This window comes from Pygoscelis adeliae, unplaced genomic scaffold (genome assembly GCF_000699105.1).
Source record: "Pygoscelis adeliae isolate BGI_AS28 unplaced genomic scaffold, ASM69910v1 Scaffold853, whole genome shotgun sequence".
In the NCBI taxonomy this organism is placed as follows: Eukaryota; Metazoa; Chordata; class Aves; order Sphenisciformes; family Spheniscidae; genus Pygoscelis; species Pygoscelis adeliae.
Genome location: NW_008824382.1, coordinates 28,478 through 43,854, shown reverse-complemented (window position 1 = coordinate 43,854; position 15,377 = coordinate 28,478). Strand labels below are relative to the sequence as shown.

At 54.5% G+C, this 15,377-nt stretch overlaps 1 protein-coding gene across 1 annotated transcript in view; it reads left to right on the top strand.

The window, feature by feature from the left end:
- Nucleotides 1-15,377, top strand: part of WDR90 (WD repeat domain 90) — a 27,314-nt gene that overhangs the window by 383 nt on the left and 11,554 nt on the right. The window contains exons 3-22 of the mRNA XM_009320219.1: nt 718-767; nt 859-989; nt 1,922-2,152; nt 2,806-2,874; nt 3,516-3,626; nt 3,736-3,881; nt 4,189-4,246; nt 5,846-5,964; nt 6,177-6,338; nt 7,139-7,269; nt 8,407-8,523; nt 9,067-9,302; nt 9,787-9,926; nt 10,486-10,616; nt 11,917-12,047; nt 12,524-12,685; nt 12,970-13,098; nt 13,623-13,762; nt 13,860-13,897; nt 14,920-15,102. Coding sequence (XP_009318494.1) covers nt 718-767; nt 859-989; nt 1,922-2,152; nt 2,806-2,874; nt 3,516-3,626; nt 3,736-3,881; nt 4,189-4,246; nt 5,846-5,964; nt 6,177-6,338; nt 7,139-7,269; nt 8,407-8,523; nt 9,067-9,302; nt 9,787-9,926; nt 10,486-10,616; nt 11,917-12,047; nt 12,524-12,685; nt 12,970-13,098; nt 13,623-13,762; nt 13,860-13,897; nt 14,920-15,102 — 2,615 coding nt within the window. The remainder of the gene's footprint in view (nt 1-717; nt 768-858; nt 990-1,921; nt 2,153-2,805; nt 2,875-3,515; nt 3,627-3,735; nt 3,882-4,188; nt 4,247-5,845; nt 5,965-6,176; nt 6,339-7,138; nt 7,270-8,406; nt 8,524-9,066; nt 9,303-9,786; nt 9,927-10,485; nt 10,617-11,916; nt 12,048-12,523; nt 12,686-12,969; nt 13,099-13,622; nt 13,763-13,859; nt 13,898-14,919; nt 15,103-15,377) is intronic.

The window sequence follows — 15,377 nt, the reverse complement described above, 5'->3', positions numbered from 1 at the left end:
GCAGGACGGGGAACGCCGCTTAAGGAATGGCAGATCTGGACAAACCGGGGGCTCGAGTGGAGACATTTTGGTCACCCCAGGTCCAGCATTTAGGTGTCGTTAACACACCTACCCTGGCCTAAGCTTAACTGCTGATCGGTGATGTTCTGGGGCAGGAAAAAGGCTGTTAGAGCACTCCCGTGCCTGGCGTTAACGCCAGTCCTCTCTCTCAACCGCCTCTTGCTGGGATTGCTCCCGTGGCTAACTTAGCGTAATGCAAGCCTTTCTTCTCTCCGTGCTGTTCCTGGGGAGCGCCTCAGCCCCTTGCTAAGTTAAAGGATAGTCTGACAGGCGCCCCTGAGCTGTGATCGGCCGTAACGCCTCGCCGGGGGGCAGACGTAAGCGTACCTTCCTCGGCTTCGGTGCTGGGCTCCCATCGGCGGTGAGGTTTTTGCCAGAGAACTCTTGTCGGTCCTAAGTTGCAGCTCATCGCAGTCATCGGCTTAGCGGCGTTGCCTGAAGCGCGCAGCACCGAGCTAACCCCTGGAAAGTAACGGCGTAGATCAGACCTGGGAGATGCTTTAGTATCCCTGTATTTGGGGGAGGAGGGGGCAAAAGGGGGGATCTTATAGGAGACAGCGAAGAGGCTTTTGTGCCAGGCAGTAAGTTACCACGTGAGATTCCCGGGTGCCTGTGCAGCATCCCGATCACACGGCGCCTTCCTCTGGTTTTGCTCAGGTTCCCATCCGAGGGGTCCAAGCTGCCGTACGACTCCATCCAGAAGAGCTGTCTCGGCCCTGCGGCAGGTGGGAAGGCTGGGGACAGCAGCCGAGGCAGTGCCGCCCCGGGTGGACGCCTCGGGTTTCTGAAAGAGCCCAGCCCGCTCCTCCTGTCACCCAGGTGGCCAAGTCTCGGAGGACCCCGTCCAGCAGCTGCCCCAGCCGGTGACGCTCACCAAAGCAGTCCGCGACCGACTGTCCCTCGTCCATCAGATAACCAGTCCCAAAGCTGTAAGTGCACCGTGGAGGAGGCTGCAGCTTCTTCCTTTCTGCCTCCCGCGGAGTTTCTCCCCGCGTCTTGTCTTTGAGTTCCTTTATTTAGGACGTAGAAGCTGCTTGTCGTCGTTCGCAGCTGCTCCGGGCAGGTCAGGCCCCTGATCTGGGCATGGTCTGTTGACCGCAGCCCCGCAGTTAATGACTGGGTGGTTCAGTCTGGCATAGCACAGAGCAGAGACGAGATAAATGCCAAGTACCTCGTAATCTCCAGACATCTATCCTTCCTGTCTCAGCTGAGGCAGCAGATAGTTGTGTCTTCAAATTATAGCTAGGAAATGAGGACTGGAGACTAAAGAACTTGATTGGGTGCCCTCAGGGAGCAGAGCAGCGTGTGGAGTCCGGATTGCTGGGACTGCGGGCAGCTGCCCTCACCGCTGAGTTCCCCTTCCCTGCTGGCGGTGACGCAGGAGCTGGTGCTCAGACAGGCTTACCAGACAGCGCGGTGATGGGCTTTTGGAGAGGGACTGGGGGAAGCCGTCGTCCTCATGCTGCGGAGAGGGAGAAAAGGAGGAGCGCGACCGCTTTGCTGTTCTGAACTGGGATGCGCCGAGCTGGCTGGCCAGGCGCTTTTAGCCTCCTCTGCTCAGTGGAGAGAGGGCAGCTCTTCCAGACACCGTTCAGGGCTGGGTCTCTGCTGGGGCTCTGGTTTGTTGTCTGCAGGAGGTGAGACAACACTGGGAGCGTAGGGAGAGTGGCTGGTTCACGTACCTGGCATTAACCCACGTACCGACAGGGATGCTCTCCCTCCATGTTGCTCCGTCCTTGTTTGTGTCGCTGTGAAGAGTCACTCGGGAGAGATGTGGGTGTCTCCCTGTCTCTGCCTTTGCGGTGGGTGGAAGGCGCTAGGAGGAGGGCTGATCTCTGTCTGAGGCTTTGCTCTTTCTCAGATGCCGCGTCGGTGTCCTGTAATTACGAAAAGCATCCCTGAGGTTCACCTGACAACCCCAGGGCCTCCAAGAGCCGTGCCTGCTGCGGACCAGGAGCTAGAGAAGAACCAGAGACCGCACAGTGCGGGGGACGCTGGGCAGTCGCCGTCAGTCAGCGATGGTGGCATCCACGTGTACGCTCACCAGAGGAGCGAACGAACCACCCGCGCCACCCGCAGCGGCTCAGAGGAGGTGGGTGAAGTGCTGAGGAGTCGCAGCAGCCCAAAGGTGGCTTTGGGACGCTTATGGCTGACGTTTGTGAGCCCGGCAGAAGCAGCAGAGGGAACGCAAGCTCCAGGCTGGAGTTTCGGTTAATCCTATGGAGTCCTTTTGCTGGCGTTAGTTTTTCTGACTAGCGGTTCTCCTTTCCACTAGAATCATGCTTGCCTTGAAAGGGGGACCCTGTGTTCGAACGCACTGACCTTAAGCCAATAATGTATGTTTACTAATTTGCCCAGAGCGTGCACAGGAAGGGCCCTGGCCCAGGCGTGCCGTCCGGCAGGAGAGCCTCTGCCTGCAGGGTAAGAGGACGAGCCCTTCCCGCAGCAGCAGCCACCGGCTCTCTGGGCATCGCCAGGGCGCTGGGAAGGGCTGGCCGTAACCCCCCCAGCGTGGGTGGGAGAGCTGCTTAACGCCGGCGAAATCCCAGCTCCTCCTTCCTCCCAGATTTGATTTCTGCCAAGTTAAATACTTTAAAGCCATCTCCTCTAACAGGAGAGGACCCAAAGCTGCCTCTGTGCTTTAGGGAGAAAGGAGCAATGGGGACGGAGGGGCCCCGGGGGCGGAGGACCCCAGTCTGGCTCTAAGTGTGACAGTGCTGTTGTGGGTTGTTTTTTTTTTTCCAGAGGCTCTTACCAGATCCCATCCTGAAGCTGAGAATGATTATTGGCTTCGGAGGCTGCAGCACCAAGCGGGTCAGTAGCTCGGACGGTTTGGGGAGTTCACGTGTAATCACAGATTTGATTTTTTTTGGAGGAATGAAAGGCAGCTGAGTGCCACCCTTCCTGCATTTTTTTGATGGGGAAAATGTCCCCAAAGCAGATGGGCACGAGGTTATGCTTGTGCTTGGGTCTTCTGCTGTTACGATGGTGAATTAGAAATTATGGGGGCCTCTTAGATCTCGTGGCTTCTGCATTTTAACACGTTAAAATTAGAGCTGCTTTGTGGGAGCCTGGAAAGGAAGGGCTGTGTTTGGGATTGTTTCCATGGGGCACTGTGCCTTGCAGGAGCCTGGCTTGCGGTCTGCGTTAGGGTAAAGAAAGGGTCGTTTTGGTTCAGCCAGTTCAAGGCTCTGCCAACGACGTGATTTTTTCCTTGTATCTGCTGTTCATGTAGTAGAGATGATTGGTACGGTAAATCCACTGAATTAAGTAGGATGTCGGCTGGGCCCTTAGTTTTCCTTCGCGAGTTAGAAGAGTCCTTGTACGGAAGAGCATCCTCTCACCTGCACACGCGCAGCAGATCTCCTGTCGGAGAAATCTCTGTGGGTCCAGCCTCGGACCTGGGGCACCTCCGGAGGATCTGCAGCCCTCTCATTCCTGCCTCGGTCCTGCAGGCGCTGTGGACTCGGAACAACGCTGCGGTGGTCTACCCCTGCCACGCTGTTATTCTGACCCTGCAGGTCCAGACCGGAGAGCAGAGGTTCTTCATTGGACACACGGATAAGGTGAGCGTAACTCTCTTTACACAGCCGTACAGCAACGCTGTCCTTGTACCCCAGGTGTAGCCCCGGTCCCAGCTCTCCTCGAAAGCCTCTAACCTGGTGCTTCCCGCAGGTGTCGGCGCTGGCCTTCAACGGGAACAGCACCTTGCTGGCTTCCGCGCAGGCCGGTCCCCCGAGCGTGGTGCGCCTCTGGGACTTCCCGACGGGCAGCTGCCTCTCGGTGTTTAAAACCCACGTCCGCTCCCTCTTGTCCCTGAGGTGGGTTTCAGCCTGGGCGCAGGGATGCGTTCAGGTGGGCCAAGCGTTGCAGCACGGCGGCTTTTCTGTGCTGTTCCTGCGTGATAAACCAGGGGTGAATTACAGTTCTCCTTCAGCTGCCTGTGTTTATCACCGAGACCTGCTGGCAGCTGGCCCGGAACAGCTGATAACGCTGCCAGCTCCCTCCTGAGCTTATCCCGCAGGTCTTGCTGTCTCCCCATACCCTGAACTTGTCTCCTTTTATTCCCCACTGGGATGCACTCGGGGTACAAGGAGCTGCATTTCACCAGGCGGCCTCTTCTTGCAGCTTCTCCTACAGCGGAGCCGTGCTGTGTGGCGTCGGAAAGGACGGGCACGGCAAAACGGTGAGGACTGAAACTTGGGTTTGGAGGTTTCCCCGCCCTGCGAACAAGCGACATGAGGTGGCTTTTCTCCCAGATTACGCAGTTATTTCGCAGACAAACCTCTGCTCTGGGCTTTCCTAGACATGTTCTTCACTGTAGTCAGAGGGAGATCTCTTTCTCATTAGCTGCTTAGAAAATCCTTCCCTTCTACCTGATGCTTGCGAGTGTTCGCATGCACGATCCTCCCCTGCAAGCAAATAAATCCTTCCGGAAGCAGCCCGAGAGACCTGCTCGGGTTGAGCTTTGGGGCTGTTTCTGTCCCTGGTGTGGTCCCAGCTAGGAGCCCAGCCGGGGTGATGAAGGCAGCTGTGTGATCCTGCCCACACCCTGCGGGGATCGCCGCAGGCTCACGCGCAGCGTTGCTGCCCGCCTCCGCGGCCGTTCTGGCCCACCGGGCTGAGGGCGACACGTGTTTGTGTGATATTTCGAGCTGGAAGGCTTGCAAGCGCGTGGTGGAGGAATGGCACTTGAAATGGGAGGTTCAGCACTGACTAGAGCCCCAAAAAACCTTTTTTAATAGCATTTAGGGCAAGATGCGAGGTTTAATCTTTCAGTTCTGAGCATCACAGGCATTGCTGCTGGAAGGGATGCTGGGCACTGAAGCTGCCACCCACCGATGTAGCTAGGGAATGACGCAGATCCCACGTGTAGCAGTCAAAAATAAAATTGTTTCACGGGACTGGGGGTTTTGCTTTTATCAGTGGAACTGTTTTCATCCGCTGATCCCTTATTGACAACCACCAGCAATTAGCTGTGCCATCGCTAACTGCATACTGCCTGCAGGAAAAAAACAAACAGCGCTTTGTTTGGTTTGTTTTTTTTTTTTTCCTGGCACACAGCAGCGGTCCGTGATCCGGGTGGGAGCTGGCGAGCTGAAACCGGGGAGGGGGGATCAATAGGGCGAAAGCAGGATGGGAGAACGGGGAGTGCTGGGGGCCTGGCCAGGAGCACCTCTCCCAGCGTGATGCCTCAGCCCAGCCCAGCCTCCGAGGTGATGCCGGGTCTGTTTTTAACACTGTTCTGAAATGCAGAGCGTCGAATCACCTGCATTTCTTCGCCCATCTCCTCCTTTCCTTTGGGGAAAGGGTTGGGCTCTCTTGCCCCTCGTGATGGGCACCGCGAGCATGCAAACCTGCATCGGAGCAAAGTGCTGCGAGAGCCAGCGCAGCCGGACACGTGCTACCTTCAGCTCTCGCGGACCGGCTCAGCCCTGGTACCGCTCTCGCATCTCAGCAGGCAGAGTTCCCACTCCTCTGCGGATTTTCTTTCCAAGTCTGAGCCCTGTTGCCAGGCAGCCCTGGGATTTAGAACCTATAATTATGGATGCCAGACCAGTACATTGCCATGAAGCTTTGCAAAGCTGTTGGACTGTCCTAAACCCTCTGTGCGAGAGAATTTTTTTTTTTTTTTCCCCTGCTTCAATTCTGTTATCGATCCTTTGTGCCCAGCCCCGGAGCAGGCTCCCGCACGTGCAGCGGGTCAGCTGCTGTGACGAAAAGCTCTTTTGCTGCCCAGCTTTCCACGTTTGGGCAGCTCTGCCAGCGTGTCTTCTTGCTTCAGGTGGTGGTGGTGTGGAATGCTGCTCAGGTGACCCGTGGCGGAGAGGTGGCCGTGCTGGCCAAAGCGCACACAGATGTGGACATCCAGGCCTTGAAGATTGCTTTTTTTGATGACACCAGGTAGCGTGCAAAAAAAAAAAAGAAAAAAGAAAAAAAAAATCAAAAGCGTTGGTTGTGGCACAGCTGCGGGGGGAAACCGTGGTGCTGCAGCCGTCCGGCTGCCATTCCTGTTCTCGGTGCTCACTGTCAGCCGGTGGCCCCTGGGGCGCTGACCTTTCACCGGGGGCTTGGAGAGTCCTGCCCTGGTCCTCACGCGGTCTTTCCCGGGACAGGATGGTGTCGTGCGGCCGGGACAACGTCAGGCTGTGGCGAGTGCGGAGCGGAGCGCTGCGCTCGTGTCCCGTCAACCTGGGCGAGTACCATTCCCTGGAGTTCACCGACCTGGCCTTCGAGGAGGGGCACGCGGCCGAGCGGGAGCCGGAGGACCGCACGCTGTAAGGGGCTGCTGGGTTCCACCGGCACCCGTCCTCGGGGCAGCCTGCCGGGAGGGAGCTCGACGGCTCTCGGCTGTCTTTAGCATCCTCCTTCCCCTTCCTCTGCGTGAGCACGGCATTTTGCTTGGGTTTTCCCTGCACAATACAGGTGTCTCCTGGAGCTGGGAGAGCCTCTCCCCTCCTCGGCACACTTTGCTTCCCAAAAGAGATTTGACTGCTTGCAGAATAGCTCAAGAAATGGGTCTTTCCTCTTGCCATACTGATGTTTTGCCATATTTAGTGAATCTCTTCCCCCACCTGAGGCTTGCGGTTGGCTTTCTGTTGGCAGCGGGAGGGGTGTGGTACATATCCTCTTGCATATAGCCAGATACACGCTTTTTTTTTGTTATTGTTTTATTTTATTCATCAAAGCCAGACCTTTGTTGCTACCGCTTACTGCTCCATAGAGGCAGAGCTGTCGGCTCAGCTGGCCCTGCCTTCCCCCGGGCTGTGTCCTGCGGCAGAGAGAGGTTTCTTTCTGAGGTCTATGCCGAGCTTTTAGCTCTTTTGCTAATTAATGTTTCAAAGGGACAAGAAATAAAATAGGAAGCTCTGAGTTGGTTGTAGATTCGTAGGGTAGCGTAGCGCATGGAAGGGTGCCCTTGGACACCTCGTTGACCTGTTAGGTTACTGTGAACCAGAACTGCTTTCCATCGGGCAAACAGTTGAACGGGTAAACCAAGCTGGGTTTTTACTAACCCACGCTGGCGCAGCTCCTCTTGACCCTGGGGTGCCAGAGCAGGGGTCTCTCTCCTTTACAGCTTTGTCTGCAGCAAGAGCGGCCACGTCTTGGAGGTGGACTACAAGAACGTCTGCATGAGGAGCGCGCGGCGGCTCCTGCCCGCACAGCCCCGGGGCTGCCAGCGGCAGGACAAGGCAGGCGGCGGCGCAGGTAGGAGTATCTGCAGGCAGGGAGGAGGGGACCAGCCAGGGAGCACCTCAACCACCATCGGGGTCAGAAACGAATTCAAACAAATCTCTGGTAAAATAAACCAGCTATTTACCTACTGCTAAGGATTATTTTGGGTTGATTAGATCATTGCTAGCTATTTGCCTCTTAAGTACTGCAAATAATCTCCCTTAGTACAGCAAAGTATCACTTTAAGAAAGAATTTTAGCGTTTTAAATGCTGATTGCACTTTCAGCGAAACACTACTTTTAGAAACATGAAACAAGGTCTTAATTTGCTGATGGGAATCTTAATGTAGAGATGGAAAAAGAGCTAAGCCGACCAACAAAAAAGATGAATTTGGGGAATTTTTCATTATTCAGCCTGTGCAGAGTGTTTGGGAAATCTTTGTTGCTGTATACTAAGTAGTACAGCTTTCAGCTCTTCCATTAATTTTAACAGCGGGAAGAATTCACTTTCAAGTGCGATTGCTCTGATATCTTAAAACTTAGCGTATGGTTTGCTTTGGCAAATTGAGCTAATTAACCTAGAGCATGCCCCCTTGAGAGGTAGGTAACTCTGGTTCTCACTTCACGGGCAAGAAGACGCCCAAGAGGAGATGAAACGATGTCCTTGGGTGTCCTCCTGGTAGCAGCGCTGGCTCGTGCCAGTGCTTTGACCAAAGGACTTTATACCTGAATCAAAAAATCCCAGTTCCTGTAGATCTGTATTCTCTCTCCCTTCTCGCTACGCTGCAGAGAGGATTTGAGACACGGAAATGAAAGGGGTTTGTATCTCAGGCAGTTAATCTAGGACATCCCTTGCCATAAGATCCTGTTCGAGGCAAAAGTATGGCAGGGTTTAACAAGTGGTAAGAATTTTCTGTGCCTGGCAAGACTTGCACGACGGTAAAGAGGAGCGCTGGAAAGGGAAGGGGACCGAACATGTTTTGAGTCCCAAGAAGAGGCTGAGGCTCCTCAGCCTATACTGTCCATCACCGTGGGACTGCTGGCTGCTTCTTCTGAGGCTTCAGCCGCTGGTGCGGGTGGACCATCGGACTCAGCTCTTGGATGGGGCAACCCTCAGTTTGAGTTTTCTTGTTTCAAGTGTACAAGGTCGTGTTGTTTTTTGGGTTTTCAGGCCCTGGGATCGCTATAAACAGTATTAGCATCTCCTCCACCTTCTGTGCCACGGGTTCAGAAGATGGCTACCTGCGGCTGTGGCCACTGGACTTCTCAGCCGTTGTCTTAGAGGCGGGTGATTAGAGCTGGGGCTGCTGCTTCGGAGCTCCACATCTCCATCAGGCTGCTGCTGTGAAGCCAAAGCTCCGCTGCCGTGTCTCCTAAAGCAATTCTCGTGAACGAGGGCATCTTTTATGCCTGCTGTCTCTAGGGGTGGCTGGCTTGGAAGTCTTTTACTTCAACAACAATTATTCATGTTCATTCTTGTAACTCGTAGGAGAAAGGCAGGATCTCCTGGGTGAGAGCAGGCACTCAGTCTTCATTTCTGTGCCCTTGTACCCATGGCTCTTCTGTCCGTGAAAAATTAGGGGAGAAGTTGAGCAGTTCTTCACTCTTTTTGAAACAGCCACCGTTAACAGCAGAGCCCGGGGACTTCTAGAAAGGGCAGAGACTAATTTGTCACTAGACTCAAACCTGCAAGTGTTCAATCCTGAGGTCATGTGGGATGCTCATTCCTGCGTGCATTACTTTCCTAAATGCGAATCTGGTTCTGTGGCTGCGCTCCAGCTGCTGCTGCTCCTTTTCCGGGGGGTTCGCTGACTCCTGCGTCTTTCCCCAGAGCATGAGGCTCCGGTGAGTTCTGTCTGCATCAGCCCGGACAGCCGCAAAGTCTTGTGCACGACCGCTGCTGGCAATCTGGGCTACCTGGATATCCAGTCACGGAACTATAACACCCTCATGCGCTCTCACGAGGACTCCGTTTTGGCGTTCTCGGTGGAGGGGATTTGGAAGCAGATGGCAACAGTGTCTCAGGACAATACCATCCGAGTCTGGGACCTCGTCTCCATGCAGCAGGTAGGTGAGACGAGAGTCAGTAGGTGTCTCGCATTTATTAATAGTCTGCCTAGTCTCTCTTCAGTCTAGTTATCTGTTAACTGTTTGGTTATCAAAGCTCCACAGTTCAAGAGCCCTTAAACGTCCTCCCTGAAGCATGGGGGGGTACCACAGGCAAGAAATCCTTCTGGAGTATGGAGTTCTGAGAGCTTTAGCTTAACGCATAATTTGGCCTTAGCTTCTGAAGGTATTGTTAAACAAAAAATATTTTCTTTTCCTCCATCTCTTGAATATTGCTTTTTAACACAAAACCTAATACCCCAGGGCTTTATTTAAATGCCTAAAGGCCCAGGACTTCACTGGGCCTTAGATCCATCCAGGCAGGATGAGATTTCTGTTGTGGGACACACTCACGGTGGAGGTCTGAGGCTGTTGCGGCGTTAGGTACGGCTGCCAGGTACAGCTGTATCCAGCTTTGTGCCTGCGGTGTGTCTCTTCCCCGCAGCTGTACGACTTCACAGCTGCAGAGGAAACGCCGTGTGCTGTGGCCTTTCACCCTACCCAGCAGATCCTGGCCTGTGGCTTTGACAGCGGGATGGTGCGGACCTTCAGCTTGGCTGCCTCCGATCTGCTGGTGGAGCACAAGTAAGCACTTGCAGCGGGGGCTGCACTGGGGCAGGTACGGGTCTAACTGTGCGTGCCCTGGCAAGAGGCACAGCGATAATCGTGGAGGTGGGAAAAGTGCTTTTCTTGAGCTTGACAACCCTCAGGGTCCCAGCCGAGTGGTTTTCAGGCAGAGATAGTCTGCTGTGCCAAGGCTCTGGGTGGGGTGGTTAAAGTCCAGCGTGCGAAGGCTATGAGGGCTTTCTTTATGACTTCCCAGTGGCCAACAGTAGGAAAAGGCTTGTCCTAGAGAGCAGCTGAACAGGGAGCCCTTGCGAGCCTCGGCACGGGAAGTGGAGGATGCTCCAAAGGGAGAGGGAGCACGTCCCGTCCCGGGACAGCTGGAGTGCTGCGCTTGCTGCTCGGTTTTCCAAAAAGTTGGAGTGTCGATTGTCCTGGGCTCCTGCAGGCGTGAGCATGGTGGGGTCCTCTGCCTGCCCCTGATTATTTTGCTCCCCTGGATTCTTCATGTTGCTACTGTTTTCTGGGGTTTTGCTTGTTTGTTCTCCTCCCCTTTTTCGTGTTTTCTGCCTCCTTTCAGGCAGCACCGCACTGTGATCACTGGACTGACCTTCTCTCCAGATGGCAATTTCATGTTCAGCTCCTGTTTGCAGGGAACTCTGGCTCTTTACAGCTGTATGGCGCAGAAAAGCCACGTCCTGAGAGTCCTGGGTAAGACTTTGGGGTTCTGAGTTGCCTTTCTTCTTTTTTGGTAGCACAGACATCCTAGCACCAAAGCCAAACCAGACTCAGCCTACTCAGAGAGGTATTTTCTGATGTACCTTCTGAGCTGTGTCATTTGTGTTTATACCGTATGTGTGAGCAAACCCTAATGACTGCCAACCCTTCCCTACCCGTCCTGGTTCAAACGCTCTCAGCTTGCTTGGCGTTACGATTTTGTGAATGGGCTGGAATCGCAGAGACCTGCCCTTTCAGGTCTGGGTTCAACAGTGCATTGCCTAGAAGCAACACAAGCGTAGAGTCTTCCTACCTATTGATGCCCAAGCCCTGACTCTTTCCATTTCGTGGATGTGCAGTTTAATTTGTTTAAACTGGATCGCTTCCCTAATCCTGCCTGCAGCACAAGCTGCGCAAAGAGCCGTGCTGGTGAGCGGAGAAGGTGGAGAGCTGCGGGCAGGGGAAGCAGTGCAGGGGCAAGGCAGTTTGGAAACATTAATGTCATATTTAATGTACGCTTTTGAAACGAGCTGTGGCAGCACAAGCTTGGGCAGGGAAAGGGAGCTCCGTTATGCAATATTGTACGAAGAGGAGGATCCTGCCCCAAGAAGCGTGCAGTGGAAGTAGGTGGAGAAGGAACAGGGGCTCGGAGAGATCAGGGAATTTGTCCAAAATAACCCACGTTTGGTGTCAGTGCTGCAGCTGGTCCTTTACATATTGACTCTGCTCTGAAATTGCGTTCACTGCCTGGCCGCGTTCCAGGGACAGAACAGTGGAATTCTGGTAGTGGAATGAATACAGAGAATTGCTCTGATGTCTGTGATTTTTAGGCCTTCGGGTCTATCTGTCCACCAGACTGACATCAGCGTGGTGGGGTTCGGCACTGACTTCATTCTGTGCAGGGTTCAGACACCCAGGCTGCAGCAGAGATCTCGCATTCACAGATCCTTGTCACAGCTTCTTGTAACGTTAAAAAATAAACACTAAAATCAGTTTTATTCCCTTGACTTTGTTCTGCTCTCCTTGAGAACACCGCACGTTCAGTCAGGCAACAAGCCATGCATCTAGACCCTGCCCTTGAGGTGGTTCACTGCATGCTTTGGGTGCTGCAGATAAAATTTGTAGTGTCTTCTACACCAGACGTTGCTTCTTCCTCAGGCCAGAACGTTAACCCAAGGCTGATTTGGAGGCAGGAGAAGCTGCAGCTACCGGTCAGCAGCACCATCACAGAGTGAGCTGGCTGCAGCGTGGGCTTTGCTCCTCTCTTCACTCTCTCTCTTGCTGTGGCCCTCAGGCAATGTGGTGGCCCGGGACGCTGGGAGCGGTTCGGGTGCTTTGGTGGTCAGTGGGGACAGCCGTCTCTTGGCCTTCGTGGGTCCCTCCAAGTACGTTGTGACCGTGATGGAGGCCTGCTCTCTAGATGAGGTACCCAGCAGGCTCCTCTTGTTCCTGGGGGAGGGTGGGGAGGGGAGCACGTGCCACAGGGGGAAGTTCCCGTAGGCTGCATCAGATGAGATAGATCAAGGGCCTTGGGCACCAGCAATGTTGGAGAGGGCCCTCCCCTGCACAGCAGATGCTTGTTTCAGGGTGCTTACAATGAGGTTTCTTTTCCATTCTGTGAGATAGAAACAACAAAGTCAAGGTTGCTTCTTCTCTGGCTTCATTCCCCTCTAGAAAGATAATTTGGAGAAGTCTTGTGTAGACTGTCAGCTCCGACTCCTCTTTGTGAGCTGCTCTCCTGGGCAGTAGGGACATTGCCTGGAGCCTGCAGCCCCTCATTAGGTGGGAAGGGAAGGGTCTGGAGGGCTCCACAGCCTCATGTTAGGAGAGCCACGGGAGGCTCCTGAGGCTTCTGCAGTATTTGCTCCAGGACGTTTGTTCATCAGCTCCTTGTTTCACAGCTGCTGAGGGTGGACATCAGCATCCTCGATTTGAACAGCACGGCCTTGGACTCTGCAGCCAGAGTCTGCTTTGCTCCAGTGCCTCGAGGCGAGCTCCTGGTGTCCACTTCTTCCAATAAAATCCTCGTGCTTGATGCAAAAACGGGACGACTGGTGCGAGAGGTAGGACACTATGAAATTCATGCACTGAGGTCTCGTGTCATGTGGGGCTTGGGCACTTCATGTCACTGTAGGAGGCTAAATGAGAGAAGAGCTCATCCTGGAGTTCACAGGCTTCAAAGAAACACGAGTGGCAAGCGTGTAGCTACCCTCGTGTGGTCGTGCTCAGGGTGAGCCTGAGCTTGTCCTTGTTATCCGTGCTGTCACACTCCTGTTCTCTTGCTGAAGCATAAGTAAGGACAGGAACTAGCTCAGCTAATGCTGCTGGTGCCGTTTCTTGTCCTCAGGTGTCTCCCGTTCACAAGCTGTCCTGTTCTTCCTTGGCGCTGAGCAAGGATGGCAGGTACCTGCTCACCGCTGGCGGCAAAGTTATCAAAGTGTGGGACTATCAGATGCGCTTCGATATCAACTTCCAGGTACTGCCCACAGAGGGAGGGAAGGGGGTTGGTGTTGCCCTGATCAAGCATTTCGGAATCCCTGGAGAACAGAGCAACAAATGCCCTCTGTGTGACTTGGCCCAGTGTCCCCGGTCCCAGTTCGCCCAGCAGCTGAGAAACGCAGCCCTATTCCCACGTTGTAATAATGCCCTGCACTGAGCACGGGCTAGGGCTGCCAAAGCACCGCGCCTAGTGAGACCCTCTGCGCAGGACAGAGGTGGGTGTTACCTCTGTGCTAGGGACAGGGTTTCAGAGGTATTGAGAGCTAGGATAAGACCTTGGGGGTTTTCAGCTTCTGCTCGTTTCTCCAGATCAGTGTGCTGAGGCTCAGCCCCAGGTTGATCAACCCTAGGTCTGAGCACTGTAGGGTGTGGTGCTGGCCTCTGAAGGGATCTTCCGCTGAGGAGCGTAGACACTGGCTGTGGAGGGCAGGGAGTGCAGTAACCACCATCCTGATAGGGCAGGCGTGGTGATGGAGTAGTTCAAGGCGTGCTCACTCCTAGGTGTACATTGGCCACTCGGAGCCAGTGCGCCAGGTGGCCTTTACCCCAGACCAACGGCACGTCATCAGCGTGGGAGATGCCATCTTCCTCTGGGATTTCCTGGCTCTGCCTGGCTCTGCGGGGAGTTCACCCCTCGCCGGGTAAGTGCACGGTGCTGGGCAGTGCCTTCCCCTCCTTCCCGTCACCTCCCCTGCCCCATCCCCGCTCGGTGTAACGCCGGTCTCCTTGCCTTTCCAGGGCTCGTTCCTCCGAGTCCGCTCTGCAGCCGGGAGCAGGTGAGTTTGCCTCCTCCCCTGAGTTGTGCTGCCCGGCAGGTTGGCAGCTCTTCCACAGCTGCTCTTCATGGCAGAGGGTAGGGGTTGGGGGTTTTTGCTTCCTTCCCCCAGTGGGTCAGATAGCAGGGGGCTAACCAGCTAATTAACCCCAAGGGACAGCCTTCAATTAACTAGCACCTCTCAGTGGGAGTCTGCCAAGGAGGGGATGTTCTGAGCAGAGCAGCTCTGGGTTTCTTGGTAGATCTTTCAGCTTTTGCCTTCTGTCTTTCCCTGCCTCCATCTCTTCTGTCTTCTTTTTCCCTGCCCTCACTGTCCCTCTCGCTGTCGTCCCCTTTCTTGAAGGACAGAGGAGAAGTGGCTTCTCCTGTGTAGGAGGAAGCTGGAGAAATGACCTTGGAGGTATCGCCATTCATCAAGTCAGGAGGATGAGAGGATCTAAGGGACGAGGGAAGTTACGCAAACCCTTTTCTTTTCACAGAAGGGAGCTCTGAGAAGCTAAAGGATGCTTCTGAGACACCTCGGCAGACAGTTCCTCTTCCGTTGTTGTCTTCACCACCATGTTTGGATGTCAGCTCTGTCCACCAAGCGGGATGTCAAAGTAAAAGGAACTGCTTGCAGGGAAGGGGAAAATTGATCTTGTTTTAGGAAAAGCTCCTTGCCTAGTTCAGCAGCATCCTTGGAGCCATCCCTGCCCGTGATCCCCTTCCTGCAGACTGACAGACCAGTCTGCACTTTCCTTCCCCTGACTTGGACAAAGCCAGCCAGAGGTGTTGGGGTTCAGCACCGCTTTATCCTCTGCTCTCCTCCATAGACTAAGCTGCTGGCACAGCTTCTCTGAGGGCTGTGGTAGATACCTTCCTGGACATACCCAGGACGAAATGTCTGCTTTGCCCTCCACCCTAACAGATGGGCTGTTACACAGAGCAGGAGAATGACACTGCCAGAATCGAAGGGTCGGTCACACACGAAGCAGTCCTGAAGGACACGGATGGCTCTGTCCTCCCACTAATTTTTCTCTTCAGGTATTTTCTCCGAGTCGGACCGAGAGGAGGAAGCAGGTCTGCCAGGCAGCAGCAGGACGGTGGCGAATGGAGTCAAAGATGCCTCGGTCCTCGTGGTGGAGCCGGTCAGAAACGAGGAGCTTGTTGTCGTGAGGCCCAAAGTCAGGCAGGAGAGCTCGAGGTCTCCTGGAGAATCAGCAAACGGTAAATCAGGGGTATTCCCATCTTGTACAGAGCTCAGCTCCTTAGGGGCACGATGTGTGCAGGCCTGCATGGCAGCTTGGCCTATCCCTGACAAATAAAGAAAGATCCTTATTAATACGGTACAGATAGACCCGGACACGTGCTCTGAGTTGCGAGCCGAAGGGCAGCAATGTGTTCCTCGGGGCTCTTCCCTTGGGTGTGATTTACCAAGGGAAGTCAGTATTGAGGGAAGCTCGTGTTGGTCCCCAAGACTGCTTGTTTTTCTGGCTATTTCC